At 37.9% G+C, this 22,763-nt stretch overlaps 4 protein-coding genes across 7 annotated transcripts; all 4 read right to left on the bottom strand.

Annotated features, from left to right (window-relative positions):
- Window positions 1-42: 42 nt before the first annotated feature.
- Window positions 43-3,125, bottom strand: LOC137708825 (uncharacterized). 2 transcript variants are annotated; one of them, XM_068447982.2, is made up of 6 exons: window positions 2,562-3,125; window positions 2,156-2,458; window positions 1,542-1,581; window positions 1,045-1,312; window positions 747-825; window positions 43-542 (listed from the first exon to the last, which is right to left on the bottom strand). In XM_068447982.2, exons 1-6 carry the CDS (start codon window positions 2,883-2,885, stop codon window positions 357-359), a joined length of 1,200 nt encoding a protein of 399 aa, XP_068304083.2. In that variant the 5' UTR covers window positions 2,886-3,125; the 3' UTR covers window positions 43-356. The 2 variants fall into 2 exon arrangements, with proteins under 2 accessions (XP_068304083.2, XP_068304084.2); XM_068447983.2 differs by having other exon boundaries at window positions 1,045-1,297; window positions 2,562-3,121.
- Window positions 3,126-4,999: 1,874 nt separating this feature from the next.
- LOC137708170 (indole-3-glycerol phosphate synthase, chloroplastic) lies at window positions 5,000-8,113 on the bottom strand. The gene is made up of 8 exons (XM_068447180.2): window positions 7,827-8,113; window positions 7,447-7,716; window positions 7,104-7,280; window positions 6,661-6,735; window positions 6,524-6,568; window positions 6,260-6,424; window positions 5,893-5,971; window positions 5,000-5,379 (listed from the first exon to the last, which is right to left on the bottom strand). Exons 1-8 carry the CDS (start codon window positions 7,968-7,970, stop codon window positions 5,144-5,146), a joined length of 1,191 nt encoding a protein of 396 aa, XP_068303281.2. The 5' UTR covers window positions 7,971-8,113; the 3' UTR covers window positions 5,000-5,143.
- A 1,881-nt stretch (window positions 8,114-9,994) lies between these two features.
- LOC137708347 (Rubisco methyltransferase family protein) lies at window positions 9,995-14,281 on the bottom strand. The gene is made up of 12 exons (XM_068447403.2): window positions 13,790-14,281; window positions 13,000-13,163; window positions 12,790-12,873; window positions 12,582-12,639; window positions 12,411-12,464; window positions 12,016-12,087; window positions 11,843-11,923; window positions 11,572-11,744; window positions 11,333-11,435; window positions 11,124-11,255; window positions 10,883-11,005; window positions 9,995-10,500 (listed from the first exon to the last, which is right to left on the bottom strand). The coding sequence occupies exons 1-12, from the start codon at window positions 14,150-14,152 to the stop codon at window positions 10,414-10,416; spliced, it is 1,494 nt and encodes a 497-aa protein (XP_068303504.2). The 5' UTR covers window positions 14,153-14,281; the 3' UTR covers window positions 9,995-10,413.
- A 3,014-nt stretch (window positions 14,282-17,295) lies between these two features.
- Window positions 17,296-22,539, bottom strand: LOC137708330 (long chain acyl-CoA synthetase 8). 3 transcript variants are annotated; one of them, XM_068447387.2, is made up of 13 exons: window positions 22,262-22,390; window positions 21,672-21,752; window positions 20,843-21,437; window positions 20,632-20,712; window positions 20,224-20,493; window positions 19,773-19,904; window positions 19,524-19,697; window positions 19,184-19,413; window positions 18,714-18,831; window positions 18,235-18,366; window positions 17,993-18,127; window positions 17,674-17,880; window positions 17,296-17,584 (listed from the first exon to the last, which is right to left on the bottom strand). In XM_068447387.2, exons 3-13 carry the CDS (start codon window positions 21,380-21,382, stop codon window positions 17,420-17,422), a joined length of 2,184 nt encoding a protein of 727 aa, XP_068303488.2. In that variant the 5' UTR covers window positions 21,383-21,437; window positions 21,672-21,752; window positions 22,262-22,390; the 3' UTR covers window positions 17,296-17,419. The 3 variants fall into 3 exon arrangements, with proteins under 3 accessions (XP_068303488.2, XP_068303489.2, XP_068303487.2); XM_068447388.2 differs by having other exon boundaries at window positions 21,652-21,752; XM_068447386.2 differs by lacking the exon at window positions 21,672-21,752 and having other exon boundaries at window positions 22,262-22,539.
- Between the last annotated feature and the right edge of the window lie 224 nt (window positions 22,540-22,763).

Below are 22,763 nucleotides of genomic sequence, written 5' to 3' on the forward strand. Positions count from 1 at the left end.
AAAAAAAGTGTGTAGGAGAAAAAAGTTAAAGACCACACACAATGATCCTCAAAGAAAATGCACCAACTGATATACCAGATTTTACAGCAGAAGCATCACACTGAAAATTCACAATTTAACCGAATTCCGAAAAACCTTTGGTTCAGCCCCAGATTTTACAAACCAAAATTTTAAGTATATCCATGTACCTTTGATTCAGCCCAGATATCCATATAGGAGGTGGTCAGAGGTGCCTCATTTGCTCGTCACATTTACATTTTTGTGCAGTCAGTGCGTCGCCTTCGTTGCAGATACCACATACCTGCAACGTAACAAAAAGTATTCACAAGGACTTAAGCTTTAAACGTTTGTCATCTCTACACCAGATCAGACAGCTGCAAGATCCTTCCCTCTTCAATAACTAATCTCTGCTGAATCATGCATTGATGCTTGGCAAATTGCTTAAACAACTCACGTAGCTGCTTAGCCTGCTCGTACTCTTTAGTCCCAGAAACGACAACCTTCAATTCATTGCAAGTTCTGGTTCTGCTCTCTAATACTTTCTGCAAAATCAATAAGAACGGTAATTTTAGAGGAAACCCGGTGCTTTTATATACTAGTTATTTCATGTTCTATCAGGTTTTCGTGCATACAGTGGTTGCGTCCAATGATCAATGATTAGTCAACGAAATGCTCTGGCTTCTAGAATGACATTTCACTGTTATAATCATTAGCCGCAAACACATGAAGAATTAAAGGAAACTGACCTGAGATGCAAGTGCGAATGTTTCAGTAACTGCCTTTAGCGAGTTATGTAACGGTAATTTTTCAGTCACAAACCAAGGCCTGCGGAGAAAATACAAAACAATGAAAATTTTAACAATCAATCAACAAATCAAGGGGTTCAGAGTGCCAAAACTTACATCCAGGTTCCAGCTGGCTGTTTAAGTTACATAAAGGCCGTAAAATCTTTTGCTTGGATATCTAATTACTAAATTTTAACAAACACCATTTTAAGACTAGTTTGCGTGATTTATAATTACTGGAAAGAGATTTACACTCTACCTTCCTCCCGAGGAAACAATGATGTGATCTGGATTCTCCAAAAAGGCCAATAACTTGTCAAAGTTCCTTTTGCTGTGCAACAGAATGCCTCCTCGTGCATATATCTCTAACAACTTACTTGGTGAGACAAATGCTTGACATGAGATTGAAAGTTGTTGATGAATAAACTCCATAATTGTTGATGGCGATAACCCCTTCTCAAGATTGTCTATGATGATCATATGCGGCACCCCTCCAATATCCACGTCATGTCCTGTTCGTTCATATACTATATACAAGATAAAGTAACCGATAGGTTTGACTTGTTTAAATATAGTCCAATAATATGTGGAGAATATTCACGGTGATCAACTACTTCCAACGTCAGATTTCACCGAAGAGCTTTATTTAATCATCCATTCAAACTAAATGGATCATAAATTTAGATTTTACATTCACCTTTGCCTTTGAAGAGTAGTTAAAGATTAAAAAAAGAACTTAAGCAAATCAGTACAAACCTTTGACATGACCTGAGAACAACCTAGAAGGCCTTGTTTCCTGCAAAAAAACGGCCGAGCATATGAAAAAAAAAAGCCCGCATTAATCATCCAAACAATATACCACAAGCATTCAGCACACATGTAAAAGACGAGGAGCCACACAAAGTTCCTGTCAGGTCTCAAAAGCTTAAGATTTTCGACAAACTTGTCAACATCCATGGACGGATCGGAAATCCCACTACAAACCATATAATTAAATTCCCAAACTCTCAACCTCCCAAGTCAGCTCTATTTCACTCACTCCTGTTCTGCTTACAATCTTGCAATCTTGCACGCTATCAGAAACTCACCCGCGCAAATTCTCGTTTCCTCTTACCTTAATCTTGCACACTATTAAATACCACCAACACCAAGCAGTCTATATATTATTATCATATGGGAAAAAATAGAAGGAAAAAAATCCTTCAAAAATTAGGAAAAATTCAAGAACAATAACCCCATCCAGCAAAGGAAAGCAAACTCAAATCGAAATGAATCCAGACTAATTCTAACAAAGATCAAATGCAGCAGGCAGCAGCACAATTCCAATTAAAAAGCTAAACATCTTCATACACAAGTAACCAGAAACTTGCCTGATTTCGGCGTTGAGGAAAGCCGGGGGGCCCATTTCGGCCATTGCTTGCAGCAGCAGCTTCAGCAGAACTCACATTTGAATCCGAAAAGCCAGTTGCTTCAATTCTCTTCCTTACCAAGTTCAGAAAAGAGGTGAGCAGTGGATTCAGTTCGCCATCAGCAACCGGAGGCAGGACTCTGCAAATGTGCTCGAGAGCTTCGGCGGTCAGCGTCCTGGCGAACGGACCGTGCTGCCATGAGAGGATGAAGGTGCATGTGCATTGTTCTTCTCCGTTTGCAAACACATGCTTACTATGCACAACCTAATCATCATTACTCACCGATTAATCACCTAATCAAGCCATGATTAAGCAGAAATTAAGACTACAGAGAGGAGGAGGGAAAATTGGGAAAAAGGTGACTGACGTCATCCACGACGGCGTCGTAGAAGCGGCGATCGTCGGGGAGAGCGGAGTGAGCGGCGCAGACGATCATCCCCCTGTTCACCTGAGAGCACTCCGAGTCCTGAAGCTGAGCCGACATGGACCGGAACCGAGACCTCAACTCGGCCACGTCACACACCGACCTGAAGTTGTTAGCGTCGATGAACTCGTCCTGGTCGTCGTGGAACCCGGCGAACTTGACTCTCAGTCGCATGCCGTAGCCGCCGCCGCCGCCATTGCCGCCCTCCGTCTCGATTCTCACGTCGTACCACGCGTCGTCCTTGTAGGACCTGAACTCCATCGCCATCCGCGCGTCGCCGTTCCGCCACTACCTTTCTCTTGGAAAATCGACTTGCCTGCTGCTTTTGCCTTTGTTGGTGGCGTTTCGCTTCTTTCGGTTACGGCTCGCTGGCAGGCGTGAAGCTCATGCTATGCTGTGTCAGCGGAGCGACCGCAACTTTGCCTCCATGACATCATCATCATGCACTCACTGTAATTTTCCCACTTTTTTTCTTTTGGATTTCTAAAATTCACTTGAACAATAATTGAATAATTCATGAGGGTGTGTGAATAATTTTGATGTAATGCATATAATATATTTATTATTCTCTTATTCGGACGTTAATGTATATTGATTTCGTCGTGTATTTTATCATTTTATTCAGATGTTAATTTTTTTTTAATAGCAGAATTGGCAAAATTACACTCTCAATAAACCTACAAACGAATCGAACGACAATTGCTAGCATCTGGATGATAGACCAGATATTGACATAAGGAGAAAGAAGAGAATTTGCCATAATAAGTAGTCAGTAAACAATATTAATGAACCTTATTGATAGACGGTGAGTAAAGGAATATTTACATGTATACTGACACGTTATTTAATGAAGCTTAACATTATTGAGATCATGAGGAGAGAGGAAACTATTGTAACGTCAATTAGGATTTGAAAATTTTCCTCGTTAAGAGTACAAAACAAAAATGCTCTCCCCTTCGAAAAGGGGGTCATTTAGATGGAGAGGATCTTCTTCGGATTCTTTCTACCAAATCATCTCAATCAATCAATCTGGGATCTTGAAATTTAATCAAACAGCTAAAGTTATTATAACTTTTAAGGAGGTTCCCTGTTTTTAGCTTTTAAATCAAATTTTAAGGGTCCAGATTATTTGATTTAGAGGATTTAGTGGAAGGGATCCGTGGATCCCTTTCCCATTTAGATCTATGGGGACCATATGATGTGGACATGTGGACCTAATGATGATACATGCAAATTGAAATGGTATTTTACACCCAATGAAGAAAAAAGGACCAGCAGTGGCTGTGTTTTTTTTGGTACAGTGTATACGTGGGTACAAAAATTCTACGGTGCTCTGGAATGTAGGATACTTCGAGTATTTTGATCTTCAGATACTGATTTTTGTGTTTTTAACCCTAGATCATCAGTTAAAAGACTCAGAGTATCCAATGGTTTAATTCCTAATTTGGTATAGCAATGAGTATCCATATGTGAAACTCGTTCAGTCAAATTCTTAACAAGTAAAATATCTTTGAATCCCTAGTTGGGTATAGTCGTGAGTATCATACAAAATCACAATCATCGGGAAATTTAGATTACTTTATGTTGCTTTTTATCAAGGGAACTTCAACGAAAAGTTTCCGGTACTGTTTACTTTAACGAAAGACCATATTTTTACACTAAAAAGACAATCCTAGTACTATTCACTTTACCCTTTATTTTGGTCCTTATCGTTAAAACTCAAAATTTTGAAGCCATTTTTATTAATTTTCCATTTTATTTTTATTAAAGGATTGTTTGTAAATATTTTGGAAATGACTAAAAGCGCTTTTAGACAAAATATTTTTGAATTCTAAAATCCCTTAAATGCTCGTTGCAAAAAGCACAAGACTTTTACCAAGAATCGGTCCCAAAAACATTTTCACTAAAAATGGTTTTAACCATTTTAAAAAGCACTTCTAAACGAGTCCTAAAACACATTGAAATTTGTACTACCGTTCAAGTCTTTCCTATAAAAGCAGTTGGAAGTGCTTAATCTCCAAAAAGCAATTCTATAACACAAAAACACTATTAAAGTCTCTTTGGGACTACTTCAGGAGGGCTAAAAGTGCTCTATAGCGGTAAACTATGTTAAACTTGTTCCATCAAGTTCCTTTGAAAAATTGTACCTTAGTTAATGTAGGACTGGCGTTTTGCTCAAAACTTGGCACTCATTGTTGGGCTATAGCTCCACAACAAGTTTAACAATTTTCCTCGACAACTTGACGGAATAGGGTAACGTAAGACACACAACGAAAGCATAAGGGAGCGAAGTCACACTGGAAAAGTGAGATTCTCATCAAAGCGCACGAACTAGAACGAAAAACTGAGTTACAAAACTCTCTATCAGAACTCATAAGCAGTTGAGGCATCCAAACTTATTCCACTTTACTCATTGATACATAAATACAATTGTCACATTCTCAGGTCCAACTTAAGTCTCTCTTTGAACTTTTTTTGGTCAATTTTGTGTTTGAGCAAGCAGGTTGTAGTCTCCCTAAACCGACTTACAAGGAAATGTCTTTACCGAAAAGTTCAGCTATTCCCTTCTGAGGGTCATTCTGTTTCACAATCGACTCTCCTACCAAAACCGCTTTGACACCAGCTTCTTGTACATAGGCAATATCATCCGGTGTAAACAGCCCAGATTCTCCTACCACAATGATGTCTCTCTGACGGATCAATTCGCCACGCTCTCCTTCAAGAAGCTTCTTTGTGTTACTAGTATCAACCTTAAATGTTTCTGCAGTCAAATCAAATATAGGGTTATCATATTGCGATTAAAGTTCACATGCAATACACAGCCCAATTTTGACAGATAGCAAACATGAACATGGGCAGGTTCAACGTCATCCCCTTCTATATATAGCTTGCCGACCCATCTTATTCAAACCCCATCAACATCCTCACTTAAAAAGAAATTAATAATTTAATTAATATAAGAAGACTGAACTACCAATTATGGTGCCTGAACCACACACAGTTATTATGCCTATAATAATGCATATTAGGGGGCAAAAGGGGAAGGTGTTTTGAGGATCCTATCACAAATTCAAACAGGAAGTACATTATTGAAGGCTTCCAAAAAGCTCTCACATATTACTGCAAAATACTGGTTGACGGTTAATAACGTTAGTCTTTCATAAATATAGATAATAGATAAAGATGAAATGATCAGCAAACAGCCATATTGTAAATGACAAGGAAACAGAAGTTTCATAGCATAAACCAATTCACGGAGCTTAGGAAATTTTACCAAGATTGCGGTTGTTGATGCCAATAAACTCAACCCCCTCAATGCCCAGAACACGGTCCATTTCCCTCTCATCATGCACCTGTAACAATGTAACACACGAGATGTTTTGGGATTAGATTTCATTGGATATGGTTTTTTCTTTTTGACAAAAGGATACACATACACACGCACACACAAGGATATGTTGTAACTGATGCATAACTCTGTATCCAAACGAAGCCCAGAATAGGCCAGACATTAAAGAATCGTAAAATCAGTCTAACTCACATAGACAAGGGCGGATTTTCCCAGTTGAAACCCACCAAACTTCCAACATACAAACAGAAGTATAAAAAACTAACAATGGAGAAAGAAGTGCAACTCAAACCTCAACAAGTGTTGCCATGCCAAGCATCTTGCAGATCTTTGTCATGTATTTGATGTCAAGGTCAGGCAAAACAGCAGCAATCAAAAGAATTGCATCTGCACCTTTGGTTCGAGCATAGTAGATTTGCCAAGCCTCAATGATAAATTCTTTGCACAACAGAGGGCACTGCATATTTTGCTAGTGTTAGAAGAATAAATTATACCCAAAGTACATCCTAGCATGTGCAGAATACTACAAAATGAGGAACACTGCTTACGGACAAACCTTAACTCCAGCATTTCTTATCGCCACCATATTTTCATAGCTTCCCTATATTTATTGAGCAAAAAGCAAGTGAGATACAGCTAATAGTTTTGCTTTTAACATCAATGACTTCTAAGAGATCAAATTGATTTGCTCACCTGAAAATACTTTTCATCTGCCAAAACACTAAGACAAGCAGCTCCCCCCTTTTCATAAGCTTGTGCAATTTCAACCTATCATGATAATTTATAAAAGAACAAGAACTGGCGAGAATGGGGGAGAAAATCATTTTCACATACATAGAACAATGACCAGGGGCAGCTATCCCCACTCAAGTTCTCTTTTCTCAAAAGTTACAGAGTTATATTAGAAATGAATCAACGCACACATGCATACAATGCTTTTGTTCCATTCCAAGGAGGATAACAAATACATCCTGATCAGAATTACAGTTTTTAAGGTTTGAAAAATAGACAATGATGCTTTCCTCTATTCCGATGAGCATGAATTCATTAGTTCAGCACACTGAATCTCATACGGGCACAACAGGAATAGAAACACTCCCAAACACAGGAATAAGGATGAAACAATGCAGACTTACCGGATCAAAATTCTCTCTCAAAACTCCTCTACTTGGGGATGCCTTCTTCACTTCAGCAATCAAACCGGGCAGACCAGTTCGTGAATGTGCTGCCCTCAGAGCTCCAACAAAATCCCTCACAGGAGGAGCATTGTCAAGAGCTTTCTTCAATGAATACAGAGGTTGCCTCTGCTTCAACTGAATCAACATCATTAGCAGTAGCCAAATTAGTAACACATCATACATACAAAACTTGACCAAATCACTCTGCTTTTTTTTATCCAATTGGGCCTTCAAAACCCCCAAAACTTTTTGATTTATCGAACAACCCAATTCACCAAAAACACAAAGCTGATGACTTTACCTGAGCAACTTGAGTGTCCTTGTGCCATATGATCTCCTCCAGAATATTCCGTGGAGTGTTGCCCTCGTTCTGCAACCGGAACTCGAAAGGTCCCACGTAGTGCTGAGGAGGTCCTGTGGGAGGCCTCCTCCTGATTCTAATTCCCTGACTCGCAGCCACCTCATTGTGGTACATACCCACCTCCCATTCCTTGATTTCCAGCTCTACTTTCTCCGGCTCCGGTTCGCCTTCCACTGCAACCGCCGACGGCGGAGTGCCCTTAGACTCCATCTAATAAAAAATAAACAATTACCTATAAATTCAGACACCATTTCAATGCAGTTCAAAGTAAAATCCAGGAAAATGTAGAAGAAAATTAAGAAATCTGAAAAACTAAGAACCTGCTGAGCTCGAACAATGGAGCAAGACGACGACGGAAAAGAGAGCGAGTTCACTCTACACGCGTCGAAAGCAGAGGCGGAAATGGGTTTTCTGGGGCGGGAAGAGAGAGAAGCAACAGCCCGGAAGGAAGCCAAGCCCTCCATTGTTGGATGGGGATTTGCAGAGCCAAAAAGAAAGGGGATGTCTTTGGCACTTGCTTGGGGCTATGTGCTGGAGAAAGTGAAATTATCTGAGAAGTGAGAGTTATAAGTAGTAAGAAAGCATTAGTCTTTTTATTTAGTATTAGGAATTTGGATTAGGATTAGGGTTTATGATTAATTAGGAATTTGGGGTTGATTGTGAGAGGTGGGGTGTATCATGTACGTGAGATTTGCTTCCATTTTTAGAATTTGATTTCTGTTTTCAGGTGGGGTATTCAATTGAGAATTGAGAAGTTTTAATAGATTTATAAATCCATGGATTTTTATGAAGTTTAATTGATTTGTAGAGATTTCGTATAAAATTTTGATTCAATTCTCTCAAAATCTCATGGAAAGAGGTGAGATTTGTGAATGTTTAAAATACACTACGAAATCTTTCCAATTCCCTCTAATTCTTCAACTTTATCAAATTCTTTAAAATCAATTTCTAATTGAATACACGCAGAATGTTATAAACTTCTTTAAAATCTTAATTGAATACACCCAGATTTCTAAGGATTTTAATAAACTATTTTAAAATTCTAATTGAATACATCTTGAATTTCAAAAAAATCACTTAAAATTCTGATTGAATATCCCTATATTCATTAAAAGAATTAAATCTCTGAAAATCCTAATTTAATACATTATTTTACTTTCCTTCTATTTAAGGATTTTTTTTCCCTTTTTTGGGTAGATTTAATCATTTCTTTTTTGCTTATCAGTTTTTTTACAATATTTCATTCGAAATTATTTTAATTTGAGTAATGTTGTCCACGCATTCATTTTTATTTTTCACACATCCTTTAATTATCAATCAACCAAATTTAAAATAAATAAAAAAACAATGACAAAAAAAAAAAAAAAAAATTAAGTGTGAAAAGTAAGCCGTTATACTTTTTTTTTGCTCAACTCAACAAAAAGTGAAAACCGTTATACTTTTTTTTTGGTGAGCGGTAACGTTATACTGGTTTTCTCTATTATAATTTATACTTCATATTTTCAACAACCATATTTATAGGAGTATAATTTTCTCACCTTCTATTCCCATTCTTTTTCTTTTCCTCCTCTCACACTTTATTTTTTGTCTTATTTTCTTTATAGAAAAATCAATATAAAATGTTGATGTGACTTAATCGTAACTATTCAGGTAGGAGATGAGAAAATGAGAGAGAAATTAAGAGAGAAGAGAATCTTCCTCCATATTTCTGAGCTTTGAACTTTGAGAAAGTGGAAATGGAGGAGGATTCTCTACCCTCATATTCTCATCTTCTACTATCTCCTCCTCTCACACATTGTTTTTTGTTTATTACTCTATAAAACAATCAATATAAGATGTTGATGTGGCTTAACCATGACCGTTCAAATAGGAGGGCATGGAAGGGTAGAGAGATTAAGAAGGTAAAGAATCCTCCTCTAGTGGAAATTGGTTGACACTACTCCCAATAACCATTGACCTCAATTTTTTATATTTTTAACAATAACCCAAAAAAAAAAAAAAGGTAATGATAGGGAGATTAAATTTGAAGACTAAATTTGCGAACTAAATGATGTGTCATCAATAGGAATGAGCACGTTTATCAACGTTTAAATGATAAACCAATCATCAACTTCCATGTCCTTTAGTTTTCAAAACTTTGTCTACAAATTTAGTCTAACATTATCCAAACAAAATTGTTACAACATTTTCAAATGAGATGTCAAAAAATCTACGTGGACGGTTTGACATAAAAAAAGGGTGGTTTTTAGGTTTCAAAGGAGATACCAAAATTCTACATATATTAACATTCTCCACTTTGCTGTCAAATTTGAAAGTAACGTCAAAAATTTCTTTTTGTTTTATTTAGTGACAAGCCCACATATTTATTTATTATTAAATTTTGGGCCCACTTAATTTTATAAATAACCAAAGAAAATTAATTTGACATCTCAGTTAGAGTAAGCAACTTTAAAAATGTTATTTTGCCACAACAGCTATAAAAACGAAATTTGACATTTTAATTTGATATCTCCATTATAGATGATCATGTAAATAAAATCGCGTTACAACGACGCATAAAATTTGGCACCCTGACACTTTAACCAACTACATTGATGAATGTATTGAAATTGGTCCAAAGGTGTGGTAACTAGCATGAAGGTGGAAAGAGAGTTCATGACACATACTATAATACAATCAAATTAACCAGAAAAACCTCAAAGTTGTAGCATTTTTCTTGCTTCCTTTGGTAGTTACATGTTCATGGCATCGTATGAATTGGAACCTCAACTCCTTTCCAAATGAAGGCTGTCTCAATTGATTTGGTCCCAAAAGTCACATAAGAAATGCCACTAGATGTAGCTTGAGCAAAAAGGACAGGGCTCATCAGAAAACCCAGCAGCACATCATGCTTGCTTGAAGCTCTTCTCACTTGAAAAACTTTCGGAATCCGTTGAAGATTGTTAGAGCTTTCAGTTCACCGCTTCTTATGTCCCTCAATCTCCTTCTCAGTATCTGAAACCAGTCACGACTTCTTATCAGCGCAATAAAACAAGGCAGATTTTGCTATGAAGCACAACAGTAATGCGTAATCCTTGCAGAAGACATGCAATCTCAGCCGGAACTTTTATTGTTTAAGTTCTTGAGCTCATAAGATCAACTCATTACTCATCCACAATTTTCAGTCATTCTTTTTTGAAAATCTCCGGTGATCACAACGTTTTCAGCTAAGGTAAAGCAGAAACATATGAGGCACAGAGCACAGAGTGAATCAAAGAAGCATTCACAAGAGCTGATCTGTGTCAAAACTTAGAGTAAAAGCACACAACAGATGAAACCTGCTTCAGTCTTACTAGAACAATCAGTCTATTGAGAACGAAAGATGTAATTTTCTTACATATTGGGCACGAAATAGGATTCTCCGCTCACTAGTACTCAAGTCTACCGCTAGCTGTTTCAGAAACAACCTTCGGTTTAGTTGCTTTGGAGACGTCACGTCCAAATCCATGGATCCACTTGCCTGTCAGCGAAAAATCAATTGTGGGTTTCAATGTTTAAATCTCTCAGCTTCAACCGATCTGGAGTGTTCATAGAGTCATGGACAGATGCAGAAATTCTGTTGCAAATTAGTCCCTCACCTGTAAGAATTTGTTATACTTTGATATGCTGGCTTCACAGGTGTCCAGTATAAACTGTAACGCTTCTTCCTCTATTTCACTGTATTGTAAATCCTTCTTAGCTGTAGATTTGTTCGACGCTGCAGCAGCCATCTACAGTAAAGAACTTTCAGATAATGTTCAACAATATGGAAACTTTGAATAACAATAGGAAGCTAAAACTGTCGCACCTCGTCAAATTGTCCACTCATACTTGGAGGACTCACGGCTAAATAAGCGTACGCCATTAGCTCCAATGGCCAACCGGTGATTTGTATAGGATAGCACTGAGATCTGCTTGATAAGGTATCCCAGATTGGTACAACGTAAAGGAGGAACATAAATTTTGGAGATTCAACTGAAAGAGGGAAAGGAATGGAAAGAGTGACTGAAGACTAAGCATGATTTTTCTGAGCTATCGGGTACTCACGCTGACAATCCATACTTTCTCAAAACTTCCAACTTCTCCTTATAACATTTGTCGGATTTTGAAAGCGACAGTGGCAGCTCAACAGAATCTCTAGGGTTGGTGCCCTCCCTTGGAACAAACCCATAAGATAACAACAGCTCTCCGTTAGATTTCTTTCCGTAGGAAATGAAAACCTGCATTAAGTGACCAAAAGCATCACTAGAGGTCTTGATTTCTTTGCAACTTCAACAATGGATTTAGACCTAAAGTTGTGAAAAAATTTATTGTTTACCTGCTCACCTGGCTCATATGCCACATCTGTTGAAAAGACAACTCCCTGTGATGATTTATCATAATCCAAAAATGCATCTACCTACACCAGTCAAATTAAGATGCACAATGTGAGTAAAATCTGTGCAGCTCATACTTCGGGTTGTGTTTATTAAAAGAGACTCATTGACAGACCTTACAACTATGATTCAGCATATCTGCCCATGGAACCAACGCAACCTTTCCACCCAATGAGGGTAACCGAACCTGTGCTTAGGAGAAAGAAGATGTTGAGGTCATGTTTTCGACAAATCACTGTGCTTAGGAAACATCCAATATCAGACTTCAACCTACTTCTGGATTTCATATCAGAATTTTAGACCTAGAAGCAGTAACTAGAGAAATTTTGAGTAATACCTTCCAATTAATTGACGGTGACATCATTACACATCATAAATTTGTGTACTTTACTTATATTAACAACCAAATCGCCATCATCATCACACACTGAACACAATTTGACACCATTCTGCAGATACAGAAACAAATTTACGATGGCAGTGTCATTATCAACGGAATAGTTAACTCACCAAGCGGGAGAAAAGAATTCCAAATGACCATTTGAAGGTTTCAATGTTGAACACCTGTAAACAAAACATGGAGCGGAGTAAAAAAGTCGCACATGGTGAAAAAACGAAGAAGATATGTGGCTATATTCAACACTAGCAACACGCATTGAGCTCATCGTTTAAGTTTAATACCTCTTCAGGAAATAAAGCAGGATACTTGGAAAATATCCTCATCCTTAAATCGTTGTATCTGCACCAGAGAGGAATAAGTATTCAACTCCATAACTACGAGATCATGATTCATGAAGTTGGACTCACGGAAGCACTGTTATCATTCGAGAATAACATACGTCAAATATTCCAAATGAAGAAAACTACACTAACAAATACAAGGCCATACGTTCCAACAACATTAGTAACTCTTTCAATCGCCCGTTGCCTGATTTGTGATGCTTCCAAATACCGATCAAGTTCTTCACGAGTCCTGAAAGGATACATAGAGGCTGTAGAAAAATCTGAGAGTAGACTCTTCCCAAAGTAAATGACAGACTCATAAAATTCCGCCATCAAAACATGGAAAGGAGGTAGTTACTAGTTAGTTAGTACTTACCAATACAGAAGGGAATAAGGCTGTCTTGGTAGGGCAGAGATATAGTTGCTCCATCTAGAAGATTGAAGGTAACTTGCTTCACTGATCAGATAGGTTGCCAGAAATGGCCAATCAGGTACACCGTTTTTCTTCAGCACCTCACCAGCTTCACCGCAAGTCCATTCCTAACATTTACAAACACGGCAAAACAAGCACTTTCAGAATGGCTGCACTAGGAATAACATTTGGCCGAAAAAGTTAAAATTGCTTATGGGTTATAAAAGCAGTTAGAAGCGCTTTCTAGAGAAGCACCTAGTTTTCAGAAAACACTTCCAAATGCTTTTTCAAAAAGCAATTGAATTTTTAGTAAACATTTAATGTAATTCTATGATAGCACTTATGAGCAGAAGTGTTTTCTAAAGAAGCATTTTCAACTGGAGTTGTACACATAACACATAATTACTGGCAGTTAAACCACTATATTAAGGGGCCCGCTTCAGGCCTAAAAGCACTTCTGGAAATATTTGACAGAAATACTCTAAATCTAAAGTGCTTTTGAATTACAAAACACTTTTAGTGCTTTGCCGAGAAGCGCCAACAAATGTATCTTCAAGTGGCACTGCTTTACCAAGAAGCACTTCCAGGTAAAACCGCTTGTGAGGAGAAGTGCATCTTACATAAACACAAGTAAAAGTGCTTTCTAGAAAAGTACGTCCAAACAGGAGTGTCCAATTGGTGCACAAAACATATAATTACCGGCATCCAAATCACTACACAAATAAAAAACAAAGCAAATTTAGAAGAGTCTTACAGAGTCAGCAGTGATAAACAGAGAGGGAGGCACAAAGAGCAGCTTCTCCCCCTTCCTTATATTCTTCAAAGCAACCAGTCCCCTCTCCCCAACTTCCACTTTCTGTATCGCCATCTTCTGCGGCGGAAGCCCCGAATCCGTCAGCCATTTCTGCAGAGCAGAAGCGTTCTCCAAGGAGTCAATGTCGCAGCCCCACGGAATCTTCTGCGCCACCGTGGCCTTGGCGCCGTCGGTCGTGGAGACCGAGCACTGAACTGGGTGTCTGCGGAAATTCATTGGGAGCGAGTGGAATGTGTGGATTTTGTGTTGGGGATGGAAGGTGGGGAGGAGAGTTGTCTGCAGAACTCTTGAAGCTTCAGCCATGGCTGTCGAAAGCTCGGAGAGTAAAAGAGAGGAGCCTTATCTGAGTTTTATGGGTGTTTGGTTTGTGGTCGTTTTTGCCGTTACGAAAGGCGCCCTTTTGTTACCTTCCTTTCCTCATTTCTTTGTCTTGGGGTGAAAATGTAATGTTGGCATTTTTTAACAGCAATCATCGTCTTACGAAGACTACAGTTTAGTGACTTTTCAATAAAAATTTTACATGAGTGGATTGCTGAGTTTTTATATTTGTATAATTTACCCCAAATCCGTCCGCCTTATGTAAAAAATGGGGTATGCTATCTACACACATTTTTTTATTTCTTACATATCCTTTTTTACTTCTGTCCTTTGATCTTTTTCAATTCCTCTGATCCGACAGCCGAAAATAAGAAAGATATGTGAAAAGTAAAAGAGGTGTGTAGATATCACATCCCGTAAAAAATAAGAGTCAAGTTAGTCCTATAGTCAATTTTATTAACTTCTCTTTGAATACTAGGGGTAAATTAGCCATTGCATTTATCATATTAGACATTTCGATGTCACTCTTCAATATGTTTCAATGTTACTATTATCGATACTTCAATTACATAATTTTTTATATTATAACGATACGTTTGAATAAATGATGAAATAGTCACGCGTAACATAATCGGAGCATGCAATAATTTATAAACTAAATTAGAGGACGAAAACGAAACTCGGGTATATGTTTAAGAAGCATTGTTAATTGAATAGGGGTGGGCATAAAAACCGCCAAACCGGAAAATCGAATCGAACTGTAACAAAAAAAAAGGGTAAAAACCACGTTGACTAAAAAAGTCAAAACCAGAACAAAAACCGAACCGAATCATTTCAAATGGTTTCGGTTCTAGTTTGAAAATATTAAAAACCAGACCGAACCGCTTTTAATATAAATTTTTATTTTTTATTTTTATTTTTTTTATATTTATATTAATAAGACATTTTTCCAAGAAAACCATATGTATAAGCCCAATATTGTTCTTCACTTCTCTCCCCCTCTTTCATTGTTTTATCACTTTTCTCTCCCTACATTATTTTTCTCCATTTTTTTTCAATATATTATGCATTATGTACATTTTAGTTTTAATTTAAGATTTACGCTTTGGTTTTGATATGAGCATTTCTATCTTTTGATTTATATTTATATGCCCACTTTCTATCTTCCGATCACAAATCTTGTAGATCTAGTAGTAGAAACTCAAATTTACTTGAATTTGTGGTTGAAATATGTGTTTGGTATTAGAAGTAGAAAATTAGAAAAAACCATATATATAATTTTGGTTAGAACCGTAAACCGTCATGAACTAAATCGTACGGTAGTAATAAATTTAAGCAAAACCGCACTGAGCCGAACCGCTGAAATTTTCCGATTCCGATTCCATTTTGAGGGTGAAACTGGGCCGAACCAAACCGTGCCCACCTCCTACATTTCACAGTTCTTTCAACTTTTACTTTTGGGTAAATTACATAATACCCCCATCAAGTTTGGATGCAATTACAATTTTATACATCTTTAAAACATTTCAATCTCATACATTTACTATTATTTTTTTTCAATTGCATACGTTAAAAAATCTATTAAGTTAACCGTTAAGTGATAGAGTGACAAATATAAAGTCCTATTTGTGATGACGTGGCTGACACATTTGTGTCTTATGGCTAAACACTTAATAAAAAAATTTTAAACATTAAAATAATTAATTAAAGAAAAAAAACACAAATCTTCATCTTCTTCTTCCCCACATGAGCCACCCCTTCTCCCACCACCACCACCGCCCCCCCCCCCTTTCCCCACCCGAGCCACCCTTCTACCATAACCACCCCCATCCCCCATCACTTCCGCACCAACAAAGCTTCTTCCTCCAGAACTACCACCATCAATTTCCTCATCTGCAAAGCCCGGAGCAACCCAGAAAACCCCAAGGCCTCACTATGAATTTTGCCCCACCTTCCTCACAACCTCAAACCCTTGCCTCGATTTCTTCTTCCAAGTCGTGTCCTTACCCATTTCTTCCCCCCATCTGCAACCCAAACAACAACCAGCAGCATGATCAAACAACAACCCCTCCGCCATAAAAAAAATACCCATATTTGTTTTCAACACAAGAATCAACCAAAAAAATATATAAGATCTGAAACAGATTACCCATAAAAAAAATAAAAAAATAAAAATAATAAAGAAAGAAAGATGGAACCTATTTCCCCTCCCCTACAAACACCGTTGCTGCCCTCCCACTTGATCCCGGCGACCTCCTCCATCTCTTTCTTTTCTTCATTCTCTCACTCTAACCTCGAATTTGCGTCGATCGGAACCGTGAGACGCAGCCAGCAACGAAATCGAAGGGGAGTTTGGGGATTTTAGTATTCGACTGGTTGCTTGGAACGAAATCGAAGGGCAGCGAAATCTGGGTTTTGGGGATTTCAGCTTTAGGTTCAGTGCGGCTTCGTCCAGCTCACCTTCGACGACTTCTGGACGACCTCTGCCCTTCCGTCAGAGGTTTAGATCTCAGTGCGGCTTCGTCGAATTCGAGGTTGAGCTTCTGCTGGGACTTCTGGTCCTTGAGTGGACCAAGTGGAGATGGAAGAACATGAAGAGATGAATTTCTGGGTGTTTGAAACTTTTTTCTATTTTTTAATTATTCAATTATCTTTTCAATTTTTTAGTTGAATTTCTAATTAATTTTAAACATAATAAAAAATTAATTTTTTAATTCACATGTCCTACTTGCTTCAGCCACGTAGGCAGTTTAACAGAGAGATTAACAGGAAAAGAGACGGTTATGATATTTAAAAATAATAATAGTAAATGTATAAAATTGAAATGTTTTAAAAATATATAAAGTTGTAATTACACCAAAATCTGAGAAGATATTATGTAATTTACCCTTTATTTTTTTGACAAGATTCATTGAATTGTATACGTAATAACGATTTGTGTTGTAACGACCACTTGACAAAGTTGTTACCATACATATTCGTGTTCTCGTGTTCGTGTTGTAATACTGTTTTCGAACACAGTTACGTAAAGTTGTGCTAGAGCATTATGCTTTCTAAATTCTAACTATCATGTGAAACATGCTAGACCTATTCCTTGCCCATGAAGGTTTTAGCCACATACACGCATCAAACTAAACATCTGCAACAGCAGCATTGAATTACTGGAATATCGAAAAATTTAAACCGAAAAAATATCTAAAAATCAAGAACAATGTAGCACAGCAGAGTAAAAGAGACATTAGCGGTTCGTGTTCAAGCATACAACTTGTTGAGCTCATTTTTGAACTTGGCCTTGATCTGTTCTCTCTTAATCTTCATAGCAGCAGTAACCAATCCGGACTCGGGCGTCCAAGGCTCGGACAGCAACCGAATCTTCGCAGGAAGTTCGAACTTATCCAATTTCGATGCTTTTGCTACCTGTAAAGATGCTAAAAATTTATTTATGGAACGAAAGGATTCAACTCTTGCCCAATCGTCTACTAGGTTATAAGGATGGACGGACTGACCTTGGAGAGGGATTGCTGAACCTCACTGACTGTTTCAGCATTTTCACACAGCTCGGGCAAATCATTGTACTGGACACCGGCTTCCTGTGCCCACTTCTCGAGGGCCTGACGTGCAGGGACAATTAGAGCTACGCAAAAGTTGTGTGAGGGATCAGCATATGCCATGATGTTGTCCACATAATTACTTGATGCTAATGCCGCTTCAACCTGCAGCAGGTCAGTGACGAATTTAATTAGTATTCCGGAGAAGAAAATTTATGGGGAGCCTTCATTTGGAAACATAATTGATCAGAAATAGTACGAAACTTAAAAAAGGCACCTTTCCAAGGGAAATGTACTCTCCATGCTGGAGTTTAACGATATCCTTCTTCCTATCAATAATTTCAAGGCAGCCATCAGGATGAAACATTCCAATGTCACCGGTATAAAACCAACGCATGCCCTTCTCATCAACCTGCAGCATGTAGCAAGTCATTAATCATTAGGGCCTCTGAGGAGTGACGATCATGAAGCAAAACTTGTACACACACAAAAAGACGTACAGGATCTTTAGAATTTTACCTTAAACACCTCATCAGTCTTTTCTTGGTTCTTAAAGTAACCAGCAGTTACACTGTATCCCCCGACTACAATCTCCCCACGAGGCATAGGCTTGTCAGATGGCAAGTATCCTCCTTCTTCCCAAGAAACAAGCTGCATTATCAAATAAGGATAACTGTCATATTGAACTCTTCAAAATCCTGCCTGGCACATCTCACATAATATACGACATAAAACCCTTAAAACTGTACACCATCATGTCTTCTCTTGTTTTTCGACCTAAACAAGAACATCTTCTCTTGTTCAGTGAAACTAAATTACTATATTTTCCTACTCATATGATGGTATATCATCCTGTAAGAAAAAGGAAGCGGTACTCTGAGAATAAAAGCTAGAATAACTGAAAAATGTGCCGGCCATGACACACGGTAAATTCTCTCCTGTTAAACATCCTGCTCTGATCATAAACTTGCAGCAATTTTTTTTCCAGGAATTAGTACCTTAATGTATCCACAAGGAAGGGGAGGACCAACACGGCCCACAGTTGTGTCATCCGCCTCGGAAAACGTAGCTCCAGCAAATGTTTCTGTCAAACCATATGCTTGCCCAATAGGAGCCCTGTTAAAAAACAATGGCATGCAAATTAAACACGTTGCATACACGATAAGAATCAACAGAACCTTTGTGACAATACTGACCGCACATTAATAAAACTAAAAGAATAGGTATAGATACTAATCCTAACACAGTAGAAAGATCAATGTTGATTCTAACTGTTGTAAACAAAGAGATGTTAACCCATTGGACATATCGTGTTCTGTTACCAATGTTAGAATAAGAATATAAAGCACTTCCTGCCATGAAATTTCATTTTCCTTGATCAGATATCTGGTTATCTCGAAGGAAAAATAAAATGAAAATAGGTTATTCTTCCAACTATCTGGTTATCTCAAGATGAGAGAGCAATTACCCCATGCAAATATTGATGAATCGCTGTGAATCACCAGACAAAGGAGCACCACCACAGAGCATAAAACGAATGCGTCCTCCAAGTAATGAGCGTATTTTTTTGAAGACAACGACATCCCACAACATCCTTTCCAAACCCCAAGCCCCAAACCAGCTTCCTTCTACAGCCGCCAGTCGCCGTCTAAACCCAAGATTAAAAAGATTCTTAGCATAGCCCCCTTTCTCATCAACCTGTAATACACCGTAGTGATTAGTGCAAGCTCAACCTTTGTGACTGAATCTATATGAGTGAATAACAGATGCTATACAACCGCGTACAAGGTGAATAATATCAACTTCACCTTTTTCAGAACTCCATCTCGAACACGATCTAAAATAGCAGGAACTGCTGTCATGATGGTTGGCTGTAACATAGTTGCATCTCCCTTGGTTCCTTTTTTAACTTTATTTGAAGTGTCTGTTAAAGTCAATGCTGAACCATAACCAATTGAACAGCCTGCAGCCAGCATCACAGACTGGACAACCACAACATGATTACAATTTAACATATGTACAGTAGTAATGTAATACAAATACGAAAACAAGCGTACCTCAGCTGCCAATTCGAAAACATGAGCCAATGGCAAGTATGCCAGGTAGACATCAGCGCTACCCAGACTTGGAACCACTGTCATAACCGCTGCAGTAGTGGCTACAACGTTGCCATGAGTTATCATGACTCCCTATATCATTACACACCAGATCGTGTTAAAGGAAAATAAACAACATTGGGTTTTAGAAATAAATAGTCAGGTTTGGATACATCGCACACTACGTTATTCAATTAACGATGATGCCACATGGCCAGATAGAAATTCTTAAATCATAATAAGTACTCAAGTTTTTAAACTTTGGGAATCTACAATTTAAAAGAAGACACACTAATAAATATTGTTTTTCACAGATGGCCAAATGGACAGATTTCCAAGACCATATTCTGGATCAGCCTTACTGCTCAAATAGAAAACAATAAGTTTGCAATGAAGGGCTAGTGAAACAAACCTTCGGTAGACCTGTACTTCCACTTGTATACATAATAACAGCAATATCATTCTTGGAAGGTAAACTTGGAGGAACACAACTCTCTTGTCCAAGCTTCTCAACTTCAGAAAAGGATGCAACTTTCAAATCGCCCATACTTCCAGATACCCTAGCATCTGAACTTCCCTCATCTTCAAAATAAATAACATTTTGAATAGTGTTTAGGCTTGAGGTTATAGCTGCCAACTTTTTCAACTGCTTGGAATCACAGATCAATGTCGAAACTTGGGTCTGTCAAAGTATAAAAGCTCTATATGAGGACAATCCATGTTCTCCATTTTCAGTCATTATAGGTAAATAGTACTATAGCCGGTTAAATAAATTTAATAAACTCATAAAGAATAGAAAAGCAGGGATTTTGCCACACACCTCATTGAGGGAGTGAATTAACGCTTCCTCTCCTAGCGAAGCATAAATGGTGACAACGGTGATATTTTGCCGGAAGAATCCCTGGAATCAAAACCAACTAATTTTAGAACTGGCCATGCACTTGCAAGTCCTTAGACGAAAAATAGAGAAATTTCCAAGAACAACAACGGACACATCAAGGCAGACAAAGAAAAAAAATAATGAAAGGTACCTGAAAGGCTATAAACCACTCTGCGCGGGTTTCTGAAAAAATTGCTGCACGGCTATCCATATTATGACCTAACTTAATAAGCCCAGATGCAAAGTTGCAAGCACGATCAAACACTTCTCCATAAGATTGCCATTCATAGTCTCCCAAGTGAAGCTTCTCAAACTTCCTTCCATCGCTAGCTGTAACAAATTCCCTTCCAATAAACTTCCTTGTTCCAAGAAATCGATTATGCGAGTACTTTTTACAAGATTGTTCAAAAAGGGCTGCCATGGTTGTGGCTCCTTTCTGAGGAACTTCAATCAACTCAGTTTCTCGAGCATTGCGCATTGCATAACCTGCCTCACCACTAACTTCAACTGGAACTCCTCTCTGCTTCCCCCTTTTCTTTCCCCCAAACAGAGTGGACAGAAATGCAGGTATAAGTATGGCAACAACAACAGCACCAACAATGCCGTATGTTCCATAGCCTTTCAGAACTGACAAGTGATCATCAGCAACCATGTTGTCTTGCACCGACACAATTTTCTCAGAATCCTCCATCACTAAATGTTTATTAATAACAAATAACTCCTCCCTCAATAGACCGAATAGTTACCTAATATAGATGACACTGATTAGTAATATCATCAATAGCTACAGGCAGTTAAATAAGGAAATAAATTCTATTGTTAGAAAAAAATTGCAGACGTCCACTAATCTGTGTGGACGAAAAAAAGATTGCAATGTCTAATGGTTAGTGTCACTACTATAGTAGTATTCCATCTATATCCCATGTACACAACATATAACTAAATCTGATTCCACCGTACAAGAGCAAGTTGTCACCCACATGGAATGCACAAATGAGAAGTGCAACATCATCGACAATGGAATTTCATAACTTTCTTCTCAGCAAACCACCGAGCCGATTCTGCAACTTCCACAGTTACAAATAAAAACCCGAATTAATCCAAAACAACTTTCATCCAACCGAAGAACTCCTCATTTCCAAAACACTACCAACCCGAACAAAACAATACGATCAAACGGTGATACCACACGTAATCGAAACCCAGATGGCAGAAAGTCCATATATTTCTTCCTCCGGTATTAAAATCAAAGAATATAACCCCAAACCCATGATCTAAAATTGTTGAATTCGATCAAATGCTCACTCGAACATGAACAGGCAGGCAGCCACCCCACCTCACTATTAGCAAACACAATCAACAGATTCCAATACAATATCACAGAAAAATAATAAATCAATAACCCAATTGCCACATAAACCCACAGATTATCACACAAAAGTATTCTGCATCAACTTTTAAATAAACCAAATCTTAACAAAAACAACAGTATTTATCATCACCAAGAGAAAATAGTGCAAAAAATATATGGGTCTGGGATTAAAACATGAAAAAACCCCGAAAAGCTCACCTCTGGAATCGAAGAAGGCGATTGCAATGGAGAAGGGACAATCTTTTGAGCTTGGAAAAAAAGCAGAGCAGGGTATCGAAGGTGGCAGCGAGACAGATTGCTCGGCTCTGATTTTTGCCTTTACTTTTATGCCACCGTATTTATAGTAAAATTACGAAAACGACCATTCTGAATTCAACGGACTTTAGAATCAGCGAGGGGTGGTTTCGGTAATTTACTTCGTCGGACATGCTCTCCGTTTAGCTTCCAACCGTAGGGTCCATAGTGCAAAATAAAAAGAACTTTGTTAAACTTGTGAATTCATCATATTAATTGTGAAAAAAAAAATTATTGATGGTTTGTCTTATTTGGATTTATCATGTAGTTTGAGTCCAATATTTTTTAAACAAGCTCTTTTTTTTATTATCGATTGTTAATTACAGATGTAATTGAGATCTCGTAATATCGTAATATTCTATTATAATCTTTGCAAAATCGGATGTTTCCGGAAAAAGAGAAAATA

Source organism: Pyrus communis, chromosome 17, assembly GCF_041283825.1.
Source record: "Pyrus communis isolate YQ-2024b chromosome 17, ASM4128382v1, whole genome shotgun sequence".
Taxonomy (NCBI): Eukaryota; Viridiplantae; Streptophyta; class Magnoliopsida; order Rosales; family Rosaceae; genus Pyrus; species Pyrus communis.

Bases quoted from the DNA above. Each gene is read 5' to 3' on its own strand.
- LOC137708347 (XM_068447403.2), bottom strand. From the start codon at position 14,152: ATGGCTGAAGCTTCAAGAGTTCTGCAGACAACTCTCCTCCCCACCTTC. The intron at 13,164-13,789 runs GTAAGACTCTTC...TGTAAATGTTAG, and splicing joins TGTTTATCACTGCTGACTCT to GAATGGACTTGCGGTGAAGC. The intron at 11,006-11,123 runs GTGAGGGACTAA...TTTCGCTGACAG, and splicing joins AGTATAACAAATTCTTACAG to GCAAGTGGATCCATGGATTT.
- LOC137708825 (XM_068447982.2), bottom strand. From the start codon at position 2,885: ATGGCGATGGAGTTCAGGTCCTACAAGGACGACGCGTGGTACGACGTG. The intron at 1,582-2,155 runs GCAAGTTTCTGG...GTTTTTTTGCAG, and splicing joins TTCCTCAACGCCGAAATCAG to GAAACAAGGCCTTCTAGGTT. The intron at 826-1,044 runs GTAGAGTGTAAA...TTTTCTCCGCAG, and splicing joins ATTGTTTCCTCGGGAGGAAG to GCCTTGGTTTGTGACTGAAA.
- LOC137708170 (XM_068447180.2), bottom strand. From the start codon at position 7,970: ATGGAGGGCTTGGCTTCCTTCCGGGCTGTTGCTTCTCTCTCTTCCCGC. The intron at 7,717-7,826 runs GTTCTTAGTTTT...ATTTTTTATTAG, and splicing joins CCATTGTTCGAGCTCAGCAG to ATGGAGTCTAAGGGCACTCC. The intron at 5,972-6,259 runs GTTTGAGTTGCA...ACATTGTTACAG, and splicing joins GCATGGCAACACTTGTTGAG to GTGCATGATGAGAGGGAAAT.
- LOC137708330 (XM_068447386.2), bottom strand. From the start codon at position 21,382: ATGGAGGATTCTGAGAAAATTGTGTCGGTGCAAGACAACATGGTTGCT. The intron at 20,494-20,631 runs GTGTGTGGCAAA...ATACTTTGACAG, and splicing joins TAATTCACTCCCTCAATGAG to ACCCAAGTTTCGACATTGAT. The intron at 18,367-18,713 runs GTACTAATTCCT...TTGATAATGCAG, and splicing joins TTCCTTGTGGATACATTAAG to CTTGTTTCTTGGGAAGAAGG.